The 25,621-nt window shown below is 39.0% G+C and overlaps 1 protein-coding gene across 3 annotated transcripts in view; it reads right to left on the bottom strand.

Moving 5' to 3' along the window:
- dnah5 (dynein, axonemal, heavy chain 5) overlaps nucleotides 1-25,621 on the bottom strand; it is a 97,232-nt gene that overhangs the window by 13,291 nt on the left and 58,320 nt on the right. For all 3 annotated transcript variants that reach the window (XM_030393886.1, XM_030393887.1, XM_030393885.1), the window contains 18 exons: nucleotides 25,295-25,562; nucleotides 24,415-24,538; nucleotides 24,114-24,221; nucleotides 23,160-23,274; nucleotides 22,839-23,015; nucleotides 20,307-20,510; nucleotides 18,270-18,449; nucleotides 14,855-14,992; nucleotides 11,793-11,928; nucleotides 11,332-11,513; nucleotides 10,714-10,848; nucleotides 9,660-9,815; nucleotides 7,152-7,334; nucleotides 5,568-5,672; nucleotides 4,995-5,133; nucleotides 4,456-4,570; nucleotides 2,497-2,687; nucleotides 1,568-1,689 (listed from right to left, as the gene is read on the bottom strand). In XM_030393886.1, the coding sequence (XP_030249746.1) occupies nucleotides 1,568-1,689; nucleotides 2,497-2,687; nucleotides 4,456-4,570; nucleotides 4,995-5,133; nucleotides 5,568-5,672; nucleotides 7,152-7,334; nucleotides 9,660-9,815; nucleotides 10,714-10,848; nucleotides 11,332-11,513; nucleotides 11,793-11,928; nucleotides 14,855-14,992; nucleotides 18,270-18,449; nucleotides 20,307-20,510; nucleotides 22,839-23,015; nucleotides 23,160-23,274; nucleotides 24,114-24,221; nucleotides 24,415-24,538; nucleotides 25,295-25,562 (2,778 nt within the window). The remainder of the gene's footprint in view (nucleotides 1-1,567; nucleotides 1,690-2,496; nucleotides 2,688-4,455; nucleotides 4,571-4,994; nucleotides 5,134-5,567; nucleotides 5,673-7,151; nucleotides 7,335-9,659; nucleotides 9,816-10,713; nucleotides 10,849-11,331; nucleotides 11,514-11,792; nucleotides 11,929-14,854; nucleotides 14,993-18,269; nucleotides 18,450-20,306; nucleotides 20,511-22,838; nucleotides 23,016-23,159; nucleotides 23,275-24,113; nucleotides 24,222-24,414; nucleotides 24,539-25,294; nucleotides 25,563-25,621) is intronic.

Below are 25,621 nucleotides of genomic sequence, written 5' to 3'. Positions count from 1 at the left end.
GACTCAGGAACACACGGCTAAAAATGATTTATTCTATTCCCATCACATCATATCTGAACAGAGGTAGAACATGTGGAAAAATAAATTAATTTGCGCACGCATCCCCCGCACACACACACACACCTCTTGTACTGTACTCCATCCATGTAAACACCACGTGCTTTCAAGAAATGACATGAACTGTTGATAGCAAAACATATGCAAAAATACTGTGACATCACACAGCCTGTTAATCACTGTGTTTATATGCATGCAGGAAACCGGCTGACTGGGAGAAATCAGGTTAAAGCAGGAAATCAGAGATTATGTTTACTTTACATGCACCACAATCACTTGATAACTGTATAACTGCTCTATTAACATGCAGCTGGTCAGATTTATCCTCAAATGCATTTTTTAACTCCGGAATATTTTATGAGTGTCTAAGATATATGGTACAATTTAACAGCCTTTTAAGTGTTTCTGTTTTGCATTTGAAAACACAGGCATGGTAGGTACAGATCTCAGTGTTTTTCTTCCATTTTACTAAGTTAGTAGTCAGTTTGGATTTAAAATATCACTACTATGAGTTAGGTCTATAACCAAGTGTCTTCTTTAATGAGTATTTATTCAGGATAGTAAATCATACTGCATGTTGTAGCTGTTTAATTCATGTAGTTGGACGGATTCACAACTGGGAGCTGTTTGTCTTTGTCTATTAGGCACTGAGGAGCTCCACTTAACATTTTAAGGGCCTCAGTGCTTTGTTGAAGAGGATATTAACACTAGTTTTTGATATAGGGAGTGTCACACATTCACATTCCACACTGGGGATTAAGGGTCACATTTTGAAGCACAACGCTAAAATGGCTGCCTGAAAATAATGTCTGTGTGTGAAATACGGTTAATCTGTGTCAGATGTGTAATATGAGTTTGTCTGTAGGGTGAAGACAGTCAGTCAGAAGGTCACAGATGGTTTTGTCTCTCTATTCTAGGAAGACTGATATCACAATTCTGTCCTCGCCTTGTTCTTCTTAGACTGATTTCATTAAACACAGAACTGTTAATCCACCTGTCCCTGCTAATCATCCACACTCAAATACACATGTGTATTTGTGTATGTGAGGGAATACAAGGGTGCACATACATACACATTTGCGTGCATGAGCACAGATGCTCAGCCAAAAGTAATTGATTGGAAATTTCTCCAAAGCTCATTTCACAGAGCACTGAGCTCAACGGATGCCACCAAGCTGTCAGTCACACATAAGAGTGTGTGTATTTGTGGGTGAGTGACAATCCATTGTGATGAGTGTTTGAGTGTGTATAAAAGTGAGAGATGAAGCAAGACATGATGAGACTGATATTGACATGCTTACTAGAGCAAAGGAGAGTTGTGAAAAATATTTAATAAGTGCCTAGAGACCACTGCTGCATCTGTGTGTGTGTGTGAAACAGATGACAGATGAGCCCTATCATCTGCAGATTTAATAGAGAAAAAAAAAACTCTCTCAGGTTAGAGAGGTATTTCACACCTGTCAGAGCACACTTAAAGTGATCAGGTTGTGTATGAGCATGGGTGTTGTACCTGATCTAGTATATCAGAGAACTGCCACAGTTTGCTGAGCTCTACAAGGTTCAGCCAGGTCATGTCAAGGATCCATTTAGCTGGTTTCTGAGGGCAGGCCTTTAAGTCCAGAGATGCACCTCCTGGAGGACACAAACACACAAACATGCACACAGGAAATATACAGGAGCATGTGCACACATACACGGCAAGTCCCAAAGCGAATATATAGTTGTACAAATTGAGTATATTCAAATGCAAAAATACTGGATGAGAAATACTTTAAATACATGCCAACACAACCTTCAGAACTATACACAAAAGTCATTCTGTGAGTCCTTGTTCAGCAGGTCAGAGCTGACAGATGGTTGAGCTGCATGCATGCAGCAGACTGTCTGTTCTGGCCTTGCCAGTTGCCGTAGCTGGCTTTTATCCCTGCGGTGAGGAGCACGCCATATTTCTGATTCAGTGAACTGCTCCAAGACAAATATGTTGAAATGTGTATGCTATCTCTGCTTAATAAATAATGTATGAAAACACCAAACATGGACATATGAACATAAATGGTGATTTTTGTTTTGAGGTGAGCCAAAGCTGTACAACAACACCTGATGCTCCACTTCTCTTTATGATCAAGTTTGAATGTTTCAAACTCAGTGGAAACATGTATCTTGTATGTAAATTTACACACCGTCTTTCTATATGTTCTAGGTACCAACACATCAAATCAGTCTCAGAAGATCAGACATAGCAGACTGGTTTGAAAAAAGAAAACAGTGAGTTGAGGATCAGAGAAAAGAAATCCTTTTCCACGTGTTATTGCCGACTTTACAGCAGCTCTACTCTTGTGCAATTATTGACACTTATGTCTGATAAAATCTATACATACATATTTATTTTCATATTTTCATATACATATTTCTTATTTATTTATTTCATTTTCCTCTTACCTTTAATAAGTGTGAGAAACTCCTCATGTTTGACCCTGTTGCTCTGCATGCTGATCTTCAGCGTCAACAGCAAGGTGAAGAGGAACTTGTGTTCCTCGTACAGGCCGCGCGCTGCATACTTATACACCTCAAAGGTCATGAACTCTATGATGTTGGCGATGCGTTTGCTGGTGATTGGGCTTTTGGAGGACCTGAAAAAATCAAATTTCATAGCAGACACCACATATAAAGTTTTGTCATACTTGCAGCTCTGTAGCTCAATGGATATCCTGCCTTAACATTTACATGTAATATCAGATCAAATATTATATGGAAATCATAACATGGTGGACTGGTTAACCTAATGAGCACAGAACATACTGTTTTTGGTTGATTGACTCCTGTATAAACAGTACTGACTGTGAGGCTCAGGATGTCTGTGACACTTGGTGACAATTATGTTAAAGCGTCTTCTATCCATTAGGGATATTGGTATAACTGTGTAATACTAACTAATAAGTGTATGGTTGGACTCACATTGTATTTGATGTTTCAAACACTTTGCATTGAGTGTAAACAGCCAAGGACATACAAAGAGGTATTTTCAGAAACATCCAACATACTTAAAGAAGTATTCCATGAGGGAAAGATGGCCTAGATGATGCACCTTGCATCATTTGGAGTGGGGGGTCGAGATGGAGAGAAGCTTAACATTGCTCATGTGTAAATACTACCAACATTGTAGTGATTCAAAGCTGGTTTAAAAATCAGCCAAGTTCCTATTTAAAGTACAGTTCAACCTGTAGCACCAGCAATAAGTGCTCCATCCCAGTACATACATATTACATTACATTTGTACGAATAGACCATTACAAACTATTAGCAGTTAAGGAGAATTATTAAACAAGATCGTTACAAAACAGATATTTATGATGAGAATTAGGCTACTGACTCATTTGAACATTGTATTCAAGGACAGCCAGATTCATATACAAGAGGTGGATACAGTAAATTAAACACCTGTTAATTTTTCAAGAAATTTAATTCAATTGCCCTGCAGAAAGAACTACCTGTGTAAAGCGAATAATATTCTATATTTGTTGACACACCTCGATGATGATGCTTCAGGTCATCTTTGTAGTGCTGTTGTCAGACTTTATTCTTTGGTATTTGCGTTATTTTCCCAAAGATACAAATGACGTTCTTAGTTTCCCTGATATTTTCCTTTATTATCAACCACAGTCCTTTTTGTACTACAGAGATCTAATATAAGAGTCACCTTCTCTACATCACCCCGAAAAACCCCAAGTTATGACAGCTTGTCACATATGTAGATACTCATTAACAAAAAAATAAACCCTTTTACAGAAGTACTTTCTAACTCAGGAGGTAAAGTGCATAAAGCTTCTTTTTGTTAGAAAAGGCACACTGAAGAGGAGTAAAGTATATAATAGCTTGCAAGCTTAAAAAGCATATGTTTGCATCCTGGCAATTATGCGCAATTTGAGATCCACTTTTGTTACCAGTTTATAATTTTGCTCAAGTATGCTCCATGAAGTGTTAATTTACATTTCGGATGACATATGGCAGCATCTCTTTTCTGCTGTTGTCAGTCTGTCAGAATGTTGAACAAATCGACAGATAATGAAGAGAAAATTAGGGAGGTTTTTGGCCATGGATTGGAACTAACTTAAGTAAATTTAATATTGTTTTGGCCTTAATGGAAATTTTAGGAAAGGCTGAAATAGCATCACAGACTTCCGCATTATAATCGGATTAAGTCATCTAGAAAGTGCAACAAATCCCCAAACAAGACTTGAAGGCCAACTATGTAAGAAAAAGGCTCTCAGGAGTTCAGCAGGGTCATCGGTTGTAGGCATAAAATGGTGTCACTGTTATTTAAATTTTTATGGGTTAAGTCTATGCTTGGAAAAGAAATAAATTCATTAAAGGGAGCAGGAAATGCCAGAGTAGTCTCACCTAGCCAGAGAAAGGTCAAACAGTCCCAGGAACTGTCTCAGAGAAGTCTGATACATGACGTTCACCATACTCATTTCTGTGATCAGGAAGTACAGGATACTGCCCCTGGTGGCCACTGAAAAACACACAAAAATGCATCAGCAATGGCAAAATTATTTTTCCCCCCTCAAATACCTCCATGAAAAATGTGTCTTGTGACTATTCATTAAATCAGAACATGTATCTTCACACAAAGTACTAGCCTGTGGAATAAAAATGACTATTTTGTGAAAAACTATAAAAATAAAGTCATGATGAAGCTGATCAAAATGTCTGTTTGGTAACCTTAAAACATGTTAACATGACACTTTTTCATGATGAACTATTAGAAAGGGATGTGTGCTGAGCAAAATTTCTTCTGGACAGATTTGATGTTTGTCATTGCTCGAGCAAAATGAATCCATTTTGTGTGACTGACCATGAACTCAGCAGGCCCACTGTAACGGAGCAGAGTAGACTGAAGAGCTAATTCTATCTTTAAGCCAGCTGTCATGACCTACCTGGTCGGTACTCCTCTCTGGCAGCATTTATCTGGACCTCGGTCTCAGCAGCAATCTGTAGTTTCTGAGTGACTTCTTCAGCTGTGCGCTTGGTGTTGCCAAGGACAAGAATCAGACTCTCATCATCCACCAGTGAACCCTACAAAAAGACATATTTGCAAGAGTCAGACAGTATGCAAATTAATGAAATTGCAGATATTACACATGGAACAGATGTACGTTTTTTAAATATTTTTATTTATTGAGTTACGTAATTTCTGATTTTTATACCTAGGAACAAACATAAAAGTGTTTTAATCAAATCAAGATGAGAATATTTGCCAGCAAATGTCACAAAGAGTCTTTTAGCAATACTAGTCCTACATATAAAGCAAAGATGCAAAAAAAAAAAAAAAACTCTTTTTGAATTAAAAAACAAAACCTAAGAACATACAAAACGTCCTCTTGACACTGTAACAGTATCCAGAATTATGTTTATTACATGCCAAAAATTGCCAATTCTGTCAGAGGCAATGTTGTTCACCACTTCAGAATGTTTTCTGAAACATCACAGTTTCAGATGTATTTCCTTGCCTGTGTGCTGGTCAGGCGGTACAGGAGGTTGTCCTCTAGTTCCTTCATCTTTCTCTTGTTAGATGTCACATCTTCCAAGAGGTCTGTCCTCTCCTTCTCTAGTTCCTGGTGTCATCAAAGCACAGATAACACACACATATACAGTACATATGGGTTATAAAGCTGTGTCATGGTGCTAGAGGGAAAACCATGTGATCATATAAACCGGAAGGCTTTATCTCCAGAGGTGCATGAATTTGAACAGCAAATGAAATACCTTTAAGATTAAAAGAAATTGAAAGTTGACATTTATGCCTTGCAAGATGAAAGTCAACTACAGAAAGGATTCATCATATTATCCAGATCACATGGCAGTCTGGTCTTTAGTGGACAGATGAACACTGTCATCCTTTATATGAAGTGTTAGCAGGGTGAAGGGGTAAGAACTACACCACACTGACTCATATGTTTTTAAACTAATTATATGGCTACTGTGATTGGCAATTAAAAGCACAGTGTCTGAATTAAATATGACAGGTTTATATGAGTCTAAATACTCTTGAGATAATAACTATTAATAATAATGACAGGAAAGAAAGACTGATTTACAATGTAAACACAATACTAACAAGCGCCACTGCCCTGGAGGCCAGTCTGACACTCCATGAATTGAAGTATCCACTACCTCCCTGTCCCACAGTAAACCCAAGGGAAATGTAATCCTCTTTAAAACTGTGTGTTGGATTTCAACTCTTAAGTTGAGTTACACTATGAAGACTTATATGGTCAAGACAGCTGCCCGTGACTTGAAAATCAAGGGGCTGAGGAGCTCATCTGTGCATTAATTTGTTTGTTTTTTCTTCATTTATTATCATACAGATGCATTATTTTGAACATTCAGGAGCTGTGACATAAAGTGAAAGCAAATATCTGAATAACTACATTAAGGTTAAAAATGTGACATAATCTATGAACATACACGTCTTCGCTTCAGCTCCTGCTGTGATTACATAGATATTTCGTTCACAGATAATGAGCCACTTTTTCCCCATCAGGCGGAAATCCTTTATCTCATCATCAGCCATTACTAAAGGACAATGGCCTTCCTGCACAAGCACAGGTCTTTTCACAGTTACAGTCGATGCGTCCTCTGCATTGGGTGTATTTATAATGCAAGTCTATTGCCCAGAGTGAATGACTCCAGCCTAAGACTCTTAAGATGTGTTTATCTTTGTGTGTAGATTGTGTACTCTTTTCTGTTATTTGGTTGGCTTTACACTGCCTGTGTCTAAGGTCCATAATGATTTCCGTTTTCTATATTCAAAAGGTGATAATAACCTGCCAGTTTTATTGTCACACAGTTGGTGCTTGCTAGGTGGAGAAAATTAGGTGCACAGTGCGGGAAGTGTTTGGTTCGTTTCTTGGTTTCTTTTCAAAGAAACAACAAGGATCTAAGCTATTTGCATCAAGCCAGAGGTACATCTCTCTGTGGAAACACACAGATATTTAAATTGGCAATGACATAATAGTGAAGCCAAAATTAATTAAAATATTCAGCTAAAAGATCTATACATTGGCTACAATTTTGTTAGAGAGCTATTCTACCTGTTTTTCTGTGAGGATGACTCTGCCCAGCAACTGGTCCTCCAGTCCTCGCATAGTGACAGTAAAGTCGATGATGGAGGTGCGGGCACTGATCTCAGGGGTGTAGCCGGGGTTAGGCAGCTTTGTGGTCACATACAGCCTGAAGCCCTTCATCACATCCACCTCCTTGTCACCCACCTTCACCTGCAAATAGCAAGTTAGAGGGAGGGACAGACACATCCTCATTATCCATCAGCTTGCACAAAATACTCAGAATCAGAATCAGAATATAGGAATACTTTATTAATCCCCGGGGGGAAATTGTTTTTGTTCCAGATGCTATAGAAAGAAGAAATAGAAATATAGCATGAATGGAAACATGAGATACAGGTAAAGATATAAATAAAATAGTAAAGTAGACAATAAAATAAAATAATAATAATAATAAAGTAGACAATCAAATAAAGCACACACCCACAAAGTTGGGTTCACAGCTGCTCAGAAATGTTGCGCATGTGTGTTTATGTTAGCATATGTGTGTACATGAATGTGAGCTTGTGTTTGCTCTAATCAGCACTTAATTGCTCACAGCAGCATAATTTATAATCATCCATCTGCCTGCTTGTCCCTGGAGCTGTCGGCCGCAGACACCTTCGCTTCCTCCTCACACCAGGATATTAATAGAAATTAAAGCACTTCAGGAGAGGGTGGGTGGCAGCGTGTAGACACCTCTAATCAGGCCTCTCATTAGACAACTGAGAGACTTCTGGGTGGATGTGTTATCTGCATGCAACATGTGCTTACCTGCAATCACGTTAGGTTGTGAGTGTGTATGCATGTTTTTCTGCAGTTTGAGCAGTATGTTCAGTGTCGGTCTGAGTGCATGCATGTGTATTTGTTTGATGCATGTGTGAGACAGAGGGAGGCAGCTGCAGTGTCAGCTGCTGAATAACCAGCATCAGCTGGAGCAAGGAGTTGAGAGGCGATAATGAGAGTGAGAGAAATGGCTCAAAGCAAACTTTCACTCTTCCACTCTCTTGCAACTTCTAATATTCTGTGTGATTTAGCTTTCTGTGGGGGAACATGTTTGTGTGTGTGTGTGCAAGTTCTAAGAATCCATTCTTGTTCTGATGTACAGTACAGTAACTGATGTTCACAGTTACCTGTACAACATGCACTTCGACTAACCTGTCAATTGCAATTCGTGGAAATTGTTGCTCAAATCTTTACAAGCAACGAAACCGAAAGACACATTTATGTGTGCAATAAAAATGCTCTTTCGAAAGTTCAAACCAACATATTGGCCGAGACCCTTTTAGAGTGTTCACATCTTAGGCTTGATTCGAGGCTGTAATTTTGCTAATAAAGTGCAGACAAAATAAGAACCATTCAAACCACGCTATACAATTTTCTAAATTAAATTTTTTTAACTTGAAGAGCACATTACAGGAAATTAGGATGCTGAGCAAGAGAGTGGTCTATTTCTCAACACTGAGCCACAAATGAAAGGAGCAAAGCAAAATATATTTGGCAGGGTGGAGGCACAGTATATCCTGATTACACAATATTGGATTTGAATCCAGTGAGACCTTTTATACAAGTACACTGTAATTTTGTTAATGGGACAGAAACTCATTATGAACTCATTCATTAGATTCACCATAGTAGAAATCAGTTTGCACATGGGTAGATATCAAATGCAGGGTCATCTTGTTTGTCTATTACATTAATTTGAAATTACTTTAAGTGCTGATTAAAAGACCGCTCTAATGTGGATATTTAAGGCTTGATTTGGTTTTGCTGGATATTCAAATGTTCTTCTCCTCTAACACACAGATTAATACCACTGATCCTATCAACAGCAGTTTCAATGTTAAAGAAAAGATCTAAAGTCTTGGTAACACTCACATACAAACACATTTTGTAATATGCAGCAGGCAAAATATGTACTTCTGCAGCTAGACTTGGTCGGAGTCTAAGCTGTGCTTTTTGGGTACTGGTGGTTTTTAAAAAAGTACTGAGGTTGGGTTTTTTCTTGTTGTAGATTCAAAAGATGCCAGAATTTGCAATCTTTTACAAGAGCTGGTGACGCTCAACCTATTGTAAAATTAAAGGGAAGTCTATTGTGCACTGGCCCATAGAAACTTACAAAACACTTACTTGGCACACAACAACATGTTAGTGACCATGCCTTGCTGAACACACTTTAATTTGTCCCAGGACAATTAACATGATTTGGGGCAGGTGCACCAGCTGGCATAGTTGAAGAAATCAAAGACCTTCTCCACCTCCATTCAGCAATATCCATGTAGTGCTGTGTCACTGACTGGTCTCATTTTCCCCTGTCTGTTTTAATCCAGTTGTGGCGGTACAGGTGTGACAGTTGCCGTGGCAGGTGGGACCCAGCCAGGTCCCATCATGAATCCCACCAGCACTTAACACACATCTGCCCATTTCCCAATTCTCAAACCAAAGGGGGAAAAAAATCAGCAATGTCTGGTCTCAGGATGGTTATTTATGCCATGTTACCTTGTAGGTGGAGCCAGTTTTGATGAAGTTCTTTTCAAGGATGTGGTCGAGCGCTGGGTCCAATTCCTCCCCCACATCCTCAATCAAAAGGGGGCGCCCAAGAGACAAACTGTCTTCCAGGTGGTTCCTGAAGTACTTATGGTTAAGTGAGGTGATCTATGATCAGAATATGGGACTTTCATTAATACAAAAATGGTATGACATTAACATGTAACACGTTGGACAGCTGGAAGCATTCCATTTCCCTCCTCACTGTACATTTCTCAAGAATCTGGTTTTAATTGGGCAACTTTAAATCTTATCTGAAACATAAAGATATGTTATCTTTATTATATCCTTACTAGCAGACGCCATCAGCAATCACATAGCTTCTAACAGAATGATAACCGATTTTATAAGACAGTGAGAAGAATATGATTCTGGCAAATGAAGATGACACAGGTTTGACCTCTATCTCATTCCTCAAACCACACAGACTGGGTTCTGTCTGAGAAATGTGACTTGTTAAACTAATAACATATCGTTTTTTAAGACGAGCCATTTTTAGAAAACCTTAGAAACATAAATACAGTTGGTTTGGCGAGGTCACTTGTGGAAAGAGTTTAAACCCCACTGCTTTGGGAAATGCGTCTTTAGGACTCATAATAGGATTGCAGAATGCATACACTCGGCTCAGATATTGCCCCTAACAGGGCCAGTGACCTTGGCTGGTTTTATTTTGTCCGCAGAATTTTGCAGTATGTTTTCAAGACTCTGCACAGAAGGAAAAGCATAGGCTTAAAAAGTAAACATACAAATATACTGACAAAAGATAATTGTAGTTGCATTTTTAGATGGGTTGGATAATAACAAAACAATACTGGATTGACCCACCAAACTTGATTGACTAGCCAGAATGTTGCTGTTGTTCTTGTCTGGTGTCAAATAAACTGAACACCCAATTGATGTATATATAAAAAAAGTAGCAATCAAAGCACACCACGATATTGATATATTGGCCAGCCCTACAGGTTGCATATTGTAAAGCAAAGGTACATAATAAAGAATCCCAAACCTGCAGCTCATTCCTGGCCTCTTTGTTCTTGATCCAGATTTTTCCCTGTGTCTGAGGGTCAACAAGAAGGGGAAAACGGGCAGCTTTGGTGACAATGATGCCGTTCTGAATGGACAGGTCATCATTGGGGAGCCCCTGTAAAGTAGAGGACAAAAGACTATTTAAGGCTCAGTCCTCAGGTTTATTTTTGCAAATGGAAGCTAATTAATTGAATGTTTTTATTTCAAGCACTCCCTTTCATTTAAGTCATTGTTAACAACTTCCAGTATTTGATTGTAAAAGAATGTAAATCAATAATGAATACATAACTACTATAGTTAGGCAGCTGCAACATGAGGTCTTCATAGAAAATGGACCAAACTCAAAAACGGTCTGTTTCATAGAGAAAAGGTCTAATTTCCTTAACTCCTTTTTTCCAATAAGTGTTTCTGGTAAAAGATGATATCTTTTAAAACAAATCAATATAAACAAAAACACTGCTTATCTAGTAAGGTTGTGAAAAAAGAACATGCAAACACAATGTACTCAGTATTTATTCTAGAGGACACATAAACAACATTTGGACCTTCCTTGCATCAAAATGGTTGGAAGCCTTTGCCTAAAAAATTAATCACTGACCTGTAGGTTCCACTCGCTAACTGTGGGTGCATCAATGAGCAGCTCCGTCAGATTGAGGTTGTTGCCAAATGGGATGTGACGCTGCTTCAACTCCCGCTGCCAGTCACTCAGGAGAAGATTACGAAACTCCTGGTTGAAGGGGCCGGAGTAAGAGAGGAATGCTGTGGCCAGAAGAATGTCACCTGGAACAAGAAGATAAAGGTTTTGTTTAATATAAAAGTGTTTAAAAATATGGATTGATGTTAGTATGTTAGCTGGACATTGGGAATTAAATGTCAGGTCAAACAATAAAATGTGGACCAGATTGTTGGTATTGTTGGTCTTATTCATTCAATCAAAGTTTACCAAAAAAACACAACACAAACAAATCACCATTATTCAGCACAGAGGGTTAATCAATTACCCTGCAGAGCCATTTTTCTTATGGCTAGATTGACAGTTATGTGTGCTTTGACACCCACCAACAAGGCGTTTGGTTTGGGCAGCAAACTCTTTGCTCTGCTCTGTCCATCTTTCCTTCTCGCCAGCCAGACCACTGATGAGACTGGATGCCGTCTGCATCTTGTGTCTGCAGCGCTCAGCATCCTCCAGCAGAGTCTGATTGGAAGGGAGAGCAGACAAAGAGGTCAGTAGGTTGACGTATCAGTGCAGCCTCCCCGTCTGTCCTTCCAGCTGTCTCTACATCAATCCCCATCTAAATCTCATTCGACCATTTGTTCTCTGCACGTCTGTGCGTATATAATCTCAAGTATGTTTACAGGGACAAACAGTGCATGCTCATATCAGTATTAAAATAATCAACTATTTGGTGACTTGCAAACTCCAATGCCAGAAGTATAGGATTCAGCACAGGATTGCTGATATAAGCACAATGACTCTGATGCTCTCTTTATCATTGCGTGGGTTTCCTCCAGGTGGTACAGTTCAAAGATATGAATGTTGTTTGTTTATGGAGCTCAACGGTGGCCGCCCACTTTCTGAACAGCTCTGGTTCTGGATGTGAATTTCCTATTTATTCACTCTACTGATGATTCAGAAAATCCTTATACAAAGACTTTTAAGTCTAGAACCAAGCAGGCCAACTACAGGATGAATAATGACCTGCAGTAGATTCTGAGCAAAAAACTCTGGAAATCGGAAGGATAATGCAAAGGTACAAGACTGAAACAATACTCATTCCTGTAAACTATGCAAACTGTTCTTTTTCAACGATTATCATTTTACATTAATGTTAATGACACCATGACAAAAATGATCAATGTTTAAGTAGACCTGCATATAAAAGGAAAGACAATTTTGGCTTTGTATACTTGAATCATCCGTGTTCACCACCTTGTCAACTGAAGCGGTTCACGTGAGTGGATTGTTGGGCACGGTTTACTTTCTTTTTCTGCCTTGCTTACTTTGTGTCTTGGTGTCACACATATCACATTACTGCATGAAAATATCTTATAATCTCATCCAAACCATTAGCCAATCCCAAAATGTATATACAGTTATTTTCTCTGTTGTCTGGTCAAGTCAGACTATTCTGATCATGTTATGACATTTTCTCATTGTGCAGCTGCCTCTAGAGGTATTTTCTAACCATGTCGGGGGAGTTATTCTTATGCGTTTTAGAATAATGTCACTTGCCAGGTCATGTAAGGGGTAGACTACAGAATTTATTATACTTGTCAAAATGAAAATAGGAACTCCACTTTGTCTCTCTTTACATTTAATTTGTCCCGTTGTCGGCTTCAGCTAAGAAAGAAATAGTTCGCTCCACACATCCGAAACTCTTAGAACACATCGGATAACCTTCCACAACAATTGCAGGCTCTTTGGTGGAGCTCTGCTTTGAATGAAGGTCTGTCGTGACAAATGAATAGACTACTTGCAGAGTGACATGAAGAAATCAATCAGAGGCACAAAAAACGTTGACAGCAGTGAGCGGTCATTATGTTTACCAAGTTGTCATCAAATCTACCAGTAAAAAAATCTGTGAAAAAAAAAACACAACATAAACAATCTGAACATGGTTAAAATAACTCAGGTGTAACCATTACCTAATGCTGACTAGGTAAGACTTGCATTGAATCTGGATGTGGATACAGATGTGTTTTTAACCTATCCTTTTTTGGAAAAAAAAGAAAAAAAAGATATATATATAGTAAGATGATGCCAGCATTTTCAGCACAATTGTGTCTTAACCAGCTGCTTACAGGCGATAATGAGATTGTTTGTCCAATATAGCGATAATGTCTGATTCATCAATAAAGACTGTCTGGTATAGGCATTCTCTTAATCACGGAGCACATGAAAGTCAACAGAAATTGCCTGAGCCTTTAAATGCTCCCGCATTGAGCCCTTCAATCTTGCATTTGGCCCCTGGAGAAGAACAGCTCTGCTTCTTAATCACAAAATTATAAAAAGAGTCAACTTAGGCTGTCCAGATTTCCTAATCAGCGAGTGTTGATGCACATACTGTTCCATTTATATGCTGTCATTTAACACAGAACAGACAGTACTGGTGATGTAGGCACACACACAGCAGACAGTCTCACAAAAATGGGCCACACAATTACCTGTGTACTGCTGGTGTTGGTTACATTCATGTAAAAAGAGGCCTAACTCAAATTTAGTCATTTTGAAGTTTATAGTTTTCAGGCTCATTTAACAAAATGCTAACTCATGATGCTGGAAAATACTGAATTACAATAGTAATGTTAAAAGATCAATCGAAAGTTAAAGCATGGTTTCAACTTTTCTAACCTATTTTCAAGAGGCTCACTCTGGTTATAAATCTCCTCAGGTGGCACAAAATAAGTTTTAGAAATGATCTTTTCAACAAATGTGTAGAGGAAAAGATACTAATCATAGACTTATTTAGCTGAAATGAGGTCGTCATATAAGCACGTATTTTAACGATACATTTTTCAATATTTCTTTTCATTCATTGACAAAAGGTCTTTAGCTTGTGTTCATGTATAAAACATACTCTACATGAAAAACTGGACTGCTTCTTTGAAAGGACAGGGGTTAGCAAAGGTAGGGGAAGAAATCTCATTGTTCCAGGAAATTAGGAACTGAACCATTAAAGCACAAAAGAGCTGTGTCAGCCATTTAAATCATAAAGAACAGCAATTAAAAAGAAAATAATGGGATCACCAGTTTGGATCCTGACAATGTCATTCAATGTATTTAGCTATTAAAACTCAGCTAAGCAGAACTGATATTGTAATTCTCCATTACATTCCAGGCTTCAGTGGAACAGACTAGATGTCCAATTGTATAATGTTATCTATGAACATTAATTAGTCCTATAGGAGAAAAAGGCACACAAATGTCACCAGTTTGTGTAAGGAAGAAGAGGAAGAAGCAAATGAAGCAGCAAAAAATTATAAAGCAGAGGAAGCAGATGGAGAAGAAGTAGATGGTGTGATATATGGTAGATGTGTGCCACGCTTCATGGCATTATCATTTTTAGTTTTTTCTCCCAGGAGTTTTTTTGTAAGGTATTGAAGTAGATAACGTTATAGACCTGTTTCTCCATCATGGCCTTCTCGTACTCTGCCTGTACCACATCCAGCTCTGCCTGCTTGGCATCCAGCTCAGCTTGAGCCTTCTGTAGGTCCACATTAGCTATGGCCAAACGATTTTGCTGCACTGCCAAGTTAGCCTGAAATAGAAAAGAAATAAGAGACACTGTACAATTTGTGATGTGTATAAAAAAGGCCTACACTGGTTACAATAGAGAACAGATGGAATTAAAGACAGACAAGATGTGGTGAAGGTGGAGAGGATATGACAGAAAAAGAGAGGAGAGGTGGTAGGATTGATTGTATTATTCAGGAGAAAAACTGGGACAGTTCTCACTATTTGGAGAAATGATTTTTCCCTGTGAAAAACGGGAGAAATCAAATTATTAAAAAAATGGTAGGGATGTGATTATGCCAGAGAGAGGAGAGAGGATGTTTTGTGTGGAGAAAGCATTGCAAGAGGCTTAAAGACAGAGATGTAGAGAAAAGTTGTGAGTATGTCTAAGTGTGTGCGCATCTTAGTGTGTTTGGGTGGCCTGGGGAAGATGACGTCTGGAGCATTCATGTAATATTTACTGACATGTGAGAGGACCACCTATGCCTGTCTGTCTGTCTGTCTGTCTGTCTGTCTATCTATCTATCTATCTATCTATCTATCTATCTATCTATCTATCTATCTATCGATCTGTCTATTTGTCTGTCTGTCTGTCTGTCTGTCTGCCTGTCTGCCTGTCTGTATCTCTGTCTGGCAGTATTCTGGCTGGCTGGAAGTGGAGCCACCGCTGAGCTGGAAACCAGAAAATCAATTTGTTCCACGCTACAGCAAAAAGGTCAGGATCAAAGCAGAGAGGCAGGGAGTTTTCATGGTGGGTGCAGAGAATATGAGAAAAACAAAATGTGTGCGAAAGAGACGGGGGAAATGAGAGAATGAGAAGAGAGAGAGGTAGAGAGGGGAAAAGGCAAACTAGGAAAGAAGCGAGAGGGGTGAGATGGTTGATTTAAAAAGAGGAAACCAGGGGTCCAGCAGAGGCATCATGGTTCAGACAAGATAGAGAAATTAGTAGGAAATGAGACCGGGTAACAAGGGGAAAACGGAATAAGACAAAAAAAACAAAAACAAAGAACAACTCATTAACATAAGAAGGCAAAAATGACTGTCACACATTTTACATCAGCAGACTACACTGGTGGAAAGACAAACTTTGAAAAAGAAAAAAGCATTAGGGACATTTGTATAAAAACACTGGCTATGTTAGCAGCAGTGTTGAATTAACCCCTTCTCTGGAAAAATAAATAAATACAAACAAATAGATTGACACATTTAATTTGTGCATCTTGAATGCGAAACGCATGAGCCAGTCACTTAGACGTAAAGCAATTAGTATCAGTACATCTCTTTTCACTTTGTTGTAGAAGGGTAGAACAGTTTTCAATGTTCAAAGCATTTATTAATTTCTTCCTCTTCTTTTTTCTTTACAATTTGTGACTTTGTAGATTTTACCTTTTGCTTTTTGCTTATCCAAGAACCAAATATATGGAATTAGATTTGTGCCAAAAGGAACAAACGAAACTTCTTAAATGTCAAACAAAAACAGGAATTTGAGAGAACATAAAACTCATTTCAAAAATAAAACTTAGAATTTGCAATCAAATAATTTGTCAAATAGTGTAAAATATTGGTCTTTTACTCTTCTAATAATGCATTATTTTGTTTACGGTTCCCTCTGTTGGTCTCTCTCCGCTCAGACTTTTGCGCTGACTCTCAGCTTTGCGGTCTCTCTGCAGCTCTTTCTCGTTTGCGCTCCCTGACTTTTTGTTTGCAGTTTTGGCACAAACCTCTCGGGTAGGCGGGCCTTTTCAGTAGAGCGTCCCCATTGGCTAATTAAATTTTGACTGACACAGCTCAGTACCTATGTGTAGGTAGCTTGCGCGCTAAACGACCCTGGCTTTAAAACGGAGAGAAGAAGAAGATGACGACGACAATGAAGAACAACAGTAACAACCCGCAACAAGAAAAACTAATGAAATGTAAGTAGTTATGACATACATATATTGTTCTTCATTGTCGTTGTCGTCGTTGTCGTCACCTCTTCTTCTCTCTGTTTTAAAGCCGGGGTCATTTAGCGCGCTAGCTATCTACACATAGGTACTGAGCGGTTTCAGTCAACAACTCATTAGCCAATGGGGACGCTCTGCTGAAAAGGCCTGCCCACCCAAGAGGTTTGTGTCAAAACTGCAAACAAAAAGTCAGTGAGCGCAAACGAGGACGAGCTGCAGAGAGAGCGCAAAGCTGAGAGTCAGCGAAAAAGTCTGAGCGGAGAGAGACCAGCACAGGGAACCGTAAACTAAATATTGCATTATTAGAAGAGTAAAAGACCAATATTTTACACTATTTGACAAATTATTTGATTGCAAGTTCTAAGTTTTATTTTTGAAATGAGTTTTATGTTCTCTCAAATTCCTGTTTTTGTTTGACATTTAAGAAGTTTTGTTTGTTTCTTTTGGCACAAATCTAATTCCATACAAATAATCCATTCCAATGAACAGACATCAACTAAAACATCAGACAAATATCAGCAAGTTATGATCTCAAAATGACTTGTCTTGTTTTAACTCATGCATGCTTCAACCAAACTCTTATCTCACCCAACAGGAGGTAATCTGAATTGCCTGAAAACAGCAAGTATGCTCTTTCTGATATGATCTGTATCCCACACAAAACTCTACTTTTTGACTGAGGCGGCTACAACAAGTTTCGTGAACAAGTTGCCTGCCTGTGAGAACCACTTTAGGGTTTGAACTACTGTAAAATTACATTTTATTCAAATAGGCCCTTGGAGCTTTTATCACAGTGCATCAGTTTTTACCATTTCTGTTTTTGCATGCACATGATAACTGGGTAAAAGCCTACCCTGTCCATCTGAATATTTGGGCCACTTCTACTGCCTACACCATGAGCAAATTGTTGCTACTAAAAAGTGGGAATATGAGTAAATCCTTTTCATATCAGAGACAGTTTAGGCTGTTTCAGTAGCCTGGAGCCACTCTGCAGAAAAATAACTGCTCTTCTCCTACAAAAGTGTTCTTTATTCATGAGAGTGGAAGAGTGGCAGGCCATGGACTTTGCAATGTGTGTGTGTGTGTGTGTGTGTGTGTGTGTGTGTGTGTGTGTGTGTGTGTGCGTGCATGTGTGTGTTTCGGGGTGATGTTGTGGACAGGTGAATCATGTTGTGTTAATTTGTTAGGGTATATATATAAGAGGCTGATTTATGTAATATTCTGAACTTCAAATGACTACACTTGGCATTTCTTTTTATTCTATTTCAGCATTACATACTCTCAACAAACAGAACAGTTTCTAGTCTGTTGTTCTAAAGAACCATTGTGCTACAGCAGATCAACCACACTATGCATTACCTTCAAGGGTAAAACCTCCTTGTTGATGGAGAAGAAGGATGCCATAGCTTTTGTCCAGGATGCAAGGCCAGCCACATTGCCACACACTCTCTTGGCTGTTTCAATGTTGTAGTCAGGCATGTCAAAATAAGGCTGCAGCAGCTCAACCATTTCCTCATTAATAGTGTCTTTGGGGAATTGCTGCAAAGGAAGGGAGAGAGAAGGAAAAAAAAATGAAAGGGGGGTGGTGGGAGGAAGAAAAGCGAGACTTCTGTGTGTCAGTAGGCAAAGAATATAAACATTTACCACTCAATTAACTAACAAAAGAAAAACACCCTGCATCTGTGACTTAAAAGCAAATAATGTGTCACTTAATAAAATTAGGAACTAATGATTGAGGGGAAGATGACTACAGCAGCGGACAAGTTGGACCCTATACTCGCGAGATGGACATAGGCTCATTATTTTCAGTTCTTCAGAGACAAGGATGGGAAGAACACTATAGTTGAGTGCACTTCATCAAGAGCGGTGCCACACTAACATTAAGCTAGTGACCAAAAGAAAGCAAACTAAGGATGAGAGCAGAGAAAAAACATTCTCCCGTTCTGTGATGCTTGAACTTCGAGAAGTAAGGAGAATGGTGGCAGAGTATGTTGTTGAAGATATGCTGCCACTTTCAACAGTGGATTCCCATCTTTTATAAAAAATGTGAGCAAAATCCCCCTCCAGGTTAGCAATGACAAGGTAAGCTATCATTGCCTCAACAGGTTAGTGCTGCTGGGCTATTGACTATAATATAAATATAGCGACATAATGTCAATCTGTTTCACGTCAGCCTGTATCCAGATAAAACATACAAAAACTTCTGTTAAACACAATAAACATTAGCTAAAGGGCTTTACAATGTAGGCTCCCCTCCCCCCCAAAACACACACACACACACACACACACACACACACACACACACACGAAACCAACTGTTTTTGAAAGTCTGCCCAAACTGAATTTCAGTATTAATATCAAACATTTTGGGATGCACGGCCGGTTTCTGCCCCATTAACAGATTTAGGCTACATTGAAAATCAATGTGTGTGTTTCAAAAACGTTCAATACAATGTAGATGCGTTATTGGAATATGTACTGTCCCTGATATATAGAAGAAGGTGGGATGTGTCGATGCATTGTGCATGTTTAATCACATCTAGAGGACATAAGCTTTTAGAAAATGCTTTCCCTTATATTAATAGAGACCAAGGTGTTGACATACAAAAGGTTTTGACACATATTGATTTTTCAATGTAAATCTTCTCATAGGACTGAAACAGGTAGCGCACCCCAAATGTTTCAATTTTATCATTGCAATTCATGTTCAGCACAGCCAGCCCTTTCAAAAACTGTTGTTTTCAGTGTCGGTGGTTGTGAATGGAGGGTAGCCTACATTTTAAGGCCCTTTAGCCAATGTTTGTTTATTGCATTTGGGCCTCTAGCTTAAAAGTGATGCAATAGTAGTGTAATGCCTTACAATTCAAAGTCAGTAATGTTGTAATGTAACAAATTACTTTGAAATGACAGTAACAAATAATAAATAATGCATTACATGTTTGGAGTAACTTGCCCAACACTGGTCTTTTGACATATGTGATGGTTGCCTGTAAGATTTACACTCCCTGTTGGTCCTCGTTCTTCCAAGTCTGTGGTGATAACAACAGCTGCTAACTGAATTCTTCAAAAAGTGAGTATGGTGTGCAAGATAATAAAAAGTATGCAATTCACTTATTGGTCTAGGTTCAGGCAGTGACTCTGCTGCATAATGACACACACACTTAAACAGCATTTACAGCATTTTAGAAGATAAGAATCAAGTGTTTTGTGGCTTTTAGGATTTTATCAAAATGATTACAACTACTATGATTTTTACCCACTTTCATGGTGAATATGGTAAATAATGCTGAGGGCCATCTCCTGATATATTGCCAAAATAACATGACTTAGGGCATACTGTATGTGAGCAAGACCACGGCAGCAATTATACCTGATCAGTCTCAACTATGTGCGTACCTGCAGGCTGCCCAAGAAGTTTCCAGCTGTCATGAGTTTAAGAGACTCCTGCCAAGACGGTGTGTTGCAGTTCTTCTCTGGGTCGATCTTCACCGTGTTGACCCGCCTCTGGAAGAGCAGCAGCACACAATCCATGATCCGCATGATGAGGTGGGGCGGGCGTCCAAGTGTTCGTACAGTAGCAATGTCTGATGGCTTGATTGTCTGACAGGGCACAGAGAAAAGAAATATAAGGGAGAGGAATTTAGATGGTAACCTAATGTTTAATAATGTTGTACAGCTTGAATTAACTGTTAATAACAGCAACATGCTTTATCACTGGTCGTGTTTTAAGTGCATTTCACAGCAGTCTAACACATTTCGCTGTTTTCTAAACATGTATTTTTGGTATTACGCTAAACTACTTATTCTAGATTATGAATAATGGCTATTCATGACATGATATATATGGGCAATTTTATATAATGCTGCAGTTTAAAGCAGAGGGAGTGTGTGAGAAATTACAACCAGAGGCAGTGAGAGGGAAATAAAGGATGAAGACTGTCTGTATAAACTCCAACAGAATGACACAAGTTCTGCAGAGGGGGACAGAGAATTATTTCAAGGGACTGATTAAAAATGAGAGACACAAGGAGACTAAAGAAATGTCCCATTAAGAGTTGTTTGGCTGCTCCACCAGCCTTGTCTCATCTCCTCTCGCTTTTGCACTTTTCCTCATTTCTGCCTGCTCCTCCCTGTGTCATTTCCACTCCACTCCATTTTATCAGCCAAAGTATAAATCTCTTACTGGAGTCAGCCTGCATACTGTCTGGTTTATCTTCTTCTTCCAATTTCAAGAACTCTTCTCACTTCTCCATTTTTTTTTTCTATGACAGTCTCTCAGGTTTCCATCCAAATGTATGGCAAATTTTAACCACACTGAATCGGCAACATAAAATGTGAATAAATGCTTGGTTTCATCCACTTTTATTAAGTGATTTTTAAGAGTTGCTTTATGGAGGTAAGTAGTTGGCTGTGCTATTTTTCCAGTTGGCAAACTATTACACAAATGCAGAAGAAGGGGTTAAAAAAGTAAGAGTGCCACTCTCACCTGAAACAGTAAAAAGTATAAAGAAGAGATGACACAAAAAATAAACAAATACAGCACCATTGCACAAAGTTCATAATACAGTAAATCCAACAAGACATGGTAGGCTAGGCTGAGCTGCATTGATGTGAATTTTTTGTTAAGAGCTAAATCAAAGAACTATATTTGAAGCAATTAAAGTTAATTTTTCAAAGGGATCTCGCAGTGTAAATAATTACGCCATTAAGGCTCAAGTGCACCGACCACGTGTTATTGGCAGGATGTCAATTCTAAAAAATGCACCCATAAACAAAACTGTTCACTGTCTGTGTCGCTGTATCAAATCAATGTCAAGCTGAAGGTGGCCCTTAATGTTTCTCATGTTATATTGTGGTGTAGAGATCCACTGATAATCACAGTAAATGCCTCAATCTTTCAACCGCAACTAGAAGAAGTGAAGAGGTCTTTTGAATGAGTGGCAAATTGTCCTTAGTTCTACAACGACAGTCCTGGCGTGTGCACCACAGCTCTATTCAAAAACCTCTATGGCTCTTAAAAAATACATGATCAAAATGTATGATCATCAATCCAGATGGACTGCCCAAGGGTTCCTGTTTGAATATATATAGTTTTCATCTGCAGCAGCAAGACGAAAATTCTAATCAGAGACCTAGTAGGAGATCTGTATGCAACTTTCTACCCAGGAGGACAGCTTTAATTACAACGCAGCTCCAGGCCCCAGAGCACCATGCTAACTTTAGACACAGCACGATGGGAAGGCTGTAGGCAAAACCTACTAGCAGCTACGCACAGCAAGTCACAGAGGGCTCTAAGTGGCACCCTGAAGCAACACAAAGTAAGGGATGAAGAAAAATACTGGTATGGGAGACATTAAGCTACACAGAGGAGTGCAATAAACTGCCCCAAAACACAGTATTCCGACAATTCTTGGCCCTTAGGCTATCCTATGGGGGAAACTTGTGCTTACACAAGAGTATACATGGGAAGCAGAGGACCTCATGAGGAGCTGCACTCCATGACACAGAAGGCTTATTTGGAAGTGAATACTGTCTGTTGACGAGGAGCAGGAAAACAAACTATACAAATTCTATATTCATACTGTTCATAGACATTCATAAATGCTACATACAGGTATTATTCTAAATGCATAGTCAAAATATCATAATTTTCTCAATGATTTGGCTCAAATTGCTTAATCTAATAGTCTAATAGAATCTAATAAAAAAATGATCTTTGTTTTGATAATTGAAATTCTTTTTTCTCAATTAATTTTATATCCATATACTGGGGAACCAGTGAAGTAAAAGAAGTACTGGGGTAACAAGTCTTGTTAATAGCAGCCTTCTCATTCAGGTGACAGTAAGATGAAGAAGCATATGTTAAACCATAACAAAAAAGAGCTATATCAGTCAAAATGGAAAGGTAGAAACATTCAACATTCATACCTGCAGCGCAGCCTCTGCTTCCTGGAGAGCTGGCCGAGCAGCCTCTAGTTTTTCCTCAGCAAAGGCCTTGTCAGCAGAGATGCTGTCTACAATGGCCTGGGCTTTGTCCTTGACTTTTTGCACCTCCACCTTCACTCGCTCTGCTGCCTGTGCTTTGACTGTTACCTCCTTCAATACCTGGGTGTTTGCACAAAACAAACATGGCCATGAATTACTGCTTCCAACTTGGGTGTGCACACACAGTTATGGAAAAATAGGATTATGAATGAATAGAATAACACAAGTTACTCAAGGAAATATGAACAAACATACTCAACCTACCATATCAGCCTTATCATTGGCAACCTGCAACTCCTTTTCTTTCACCTCTAGCTCTTTGCTGAGTGCTGCTACAGACTCTGACGCCTCCTTCAACTTCTTAAGACCAGTGTTCATCCTTAACAGTAAAGATTTTTTAAACACAACGAGCTGAGCCTCATGCAATTCCAGAAAATACCTTGAACCTTGTTCTTGTGAGATACACTATCTAACAGGACTCCACACTTCTACACCTGTGGTACTGTTTGTTGTAATTATCTACAAACTGAAGAGGAAGGACATGACATTATGACAGATTATGTGGTCTACTGGGTGCCAGGTGGTGAAGACACTTGCACATTACTTTATAACAGCTAAAAACAGCTTTGGCCTTGGTCTACTTGTAGAAAGTTTCCTGTCAGTATTCTAAAAGTCATTATATACCCTCCACAGGTGCCCATAAAATCTGCCATGTTGTTCTGAGATGGGAAATTGATGCAGTTATTCATGCTGCCCCTCTTTGTGTCGGTCTTAAATTGAGGTGTGGTCAGGTGGACTGATGTTGGATTGCTATTATTAGGCAGCGGAAAGCGACAGCACTATAGACCAACAAAAAGCTGGTCTAAAGCAAAAAACGCAGTCTATCTACTGCTATTTAAAGGACGCATTACATGCACTTAAACTTCGATTTATGTTCCTCCTAAAACACACCCATGACTTATTAAATACCACCTCTTTGCGGCATGTGCCACACTTTGTGCCCAGATTATTTGCCGTTTAACCAGCAAAATAGGCCTGGACATGCACTGCGCTTAAGACCGAGGGCCATAGACCATCTCAATAGAGCCTTGTGACTATTGAAAAAGGCTCATTCTAAGGTAACGAATGAAAACAGTTCTTGGTTTCAGGTGATAATACACTAAAAGAAACATAAGTATATCTGCCAATAGATACACACTGGAACTTTAAACCCATTACCTGTTGAACAGAGTCTGGACTTCAGACCTCTTCTCCTTATAGATGGTCTTGTAGCCCTGAATGAAGGACAGGTAGGACTTGGGTGTGACGTGGGTGGACCGTCTGTACCTAGATTCAAATCAGATTACATTGGGTTCATTTCACGTCATATTTATGTGTAGAATAATCATTTGCACAATGTTTTAATCTTCAACTGTAATGCTTGTTTGACATTTTGTGTACGACATTTATACAAATGTTTATCATAGCTGGGTAATGAGGGTGGATTAGGAGAAGCAGTCAGTGTAGTAAAATGCTGTACCTCTGGAAGTAATCCACACACTTCTCCGCTACGCCATCCTGAAAGGAACCCATGCACTGAACGACTTCATTTTTAACCTGTGCTGAGCATTCGATGTCATAGACTGACAGGAAGTGCTCAGAAACTGAAGGACAGGAAGATGAATGAGGGGGAATGAGAGAGAGAAAGATTAAGGGGGAGAAAAATGCCGAAAGTGGAAAGAGAAAAATGGTTACACAAACCAGATTGGCAATTGTAAGCATAAATCTATTCAAGCTTTTTTTACTGCTCAATGCTCTGACATGCTGAAAGTAATTCTAATTGATTATTTTCCAAGAGGGAATGGCAGCGTAATTGCATGGGACCTAATGGATTATTGGTTACATGTATTATTACAACCTCTGTGTCATCTGTTCTTCTGACTGAGAAAAATGAGGAATGGACATTAAGACACAGGGGAAGAGCAGGGAATAGTATGAAAATATTGACATTTTGACAACTAATTTTCATAAAGCAAACTGACATGCTAACAATGGATGTGATGCAAGAGATTAATTTTAAGGACACATGAGCTGCGCAGATTTGATATAGCTGAAAGAATTAAGAATTATATATACACATGACATTTATAAATTGCTTTATGAAACAACATCCATAAGATTAATAATATACATTATTAAACAGAAAAATTATTGAAAACTGTAGTGGGACTTAAAGTAATTAGAAGGACAAGGGACACATTCTTAACAAGCTGACCGGGTGATAAATGACTGTCGTTATCTGATTTTGCAAAACTGACAATAATAACAGCAGCGGGGCTAAATGGAGGATAAACTGAAAGGGATATACATACAAGGAAACAATTCTACCATTATATCTAATCGATTGTCTCTTGATGTACCTGCAACAAGAGCATCTTTTGGCCACCTACTGAACCAGTCCATGGTGCAGCCGGATATCAGCGCTGGAAACTTAAGCGCCCGGTTGCGGAACTTTTCCCCAACAGGCGAGAAGCACAGAACAACGTGGAGATTATTTCGGACACGTGACATGAAGTATTCGTACAAGTTTTCATTGGTCGGTGGTCGCCTGGGAAACTCCCGCTTCATAACCGGGATGAGATCACTGAGGATCTCGTCAATCTCATCACGAGCAAATAGGTTGGACACCTGAGGTAAGAAACACACAAAGACACACAACCATTAAATTGAATCATTCGTCCATCTTG

The sequence above is a fragment of the Sparus aurata genome, chromosome 17 (assembly GCF_900880675.1).
Source record: "Sparus aurata chromosome 17, fSpaAur1.1, whole genome shotgun sequence".
Lineage (NCBI taxonomy): Eukaryota > Metazoa > Chordata > Actinopteri > Spariformes > Sparidae > Sparus > Sparus aurata.
This window is presented reverse-complemented; position numbering and strand designations above follow the sequence as displayed.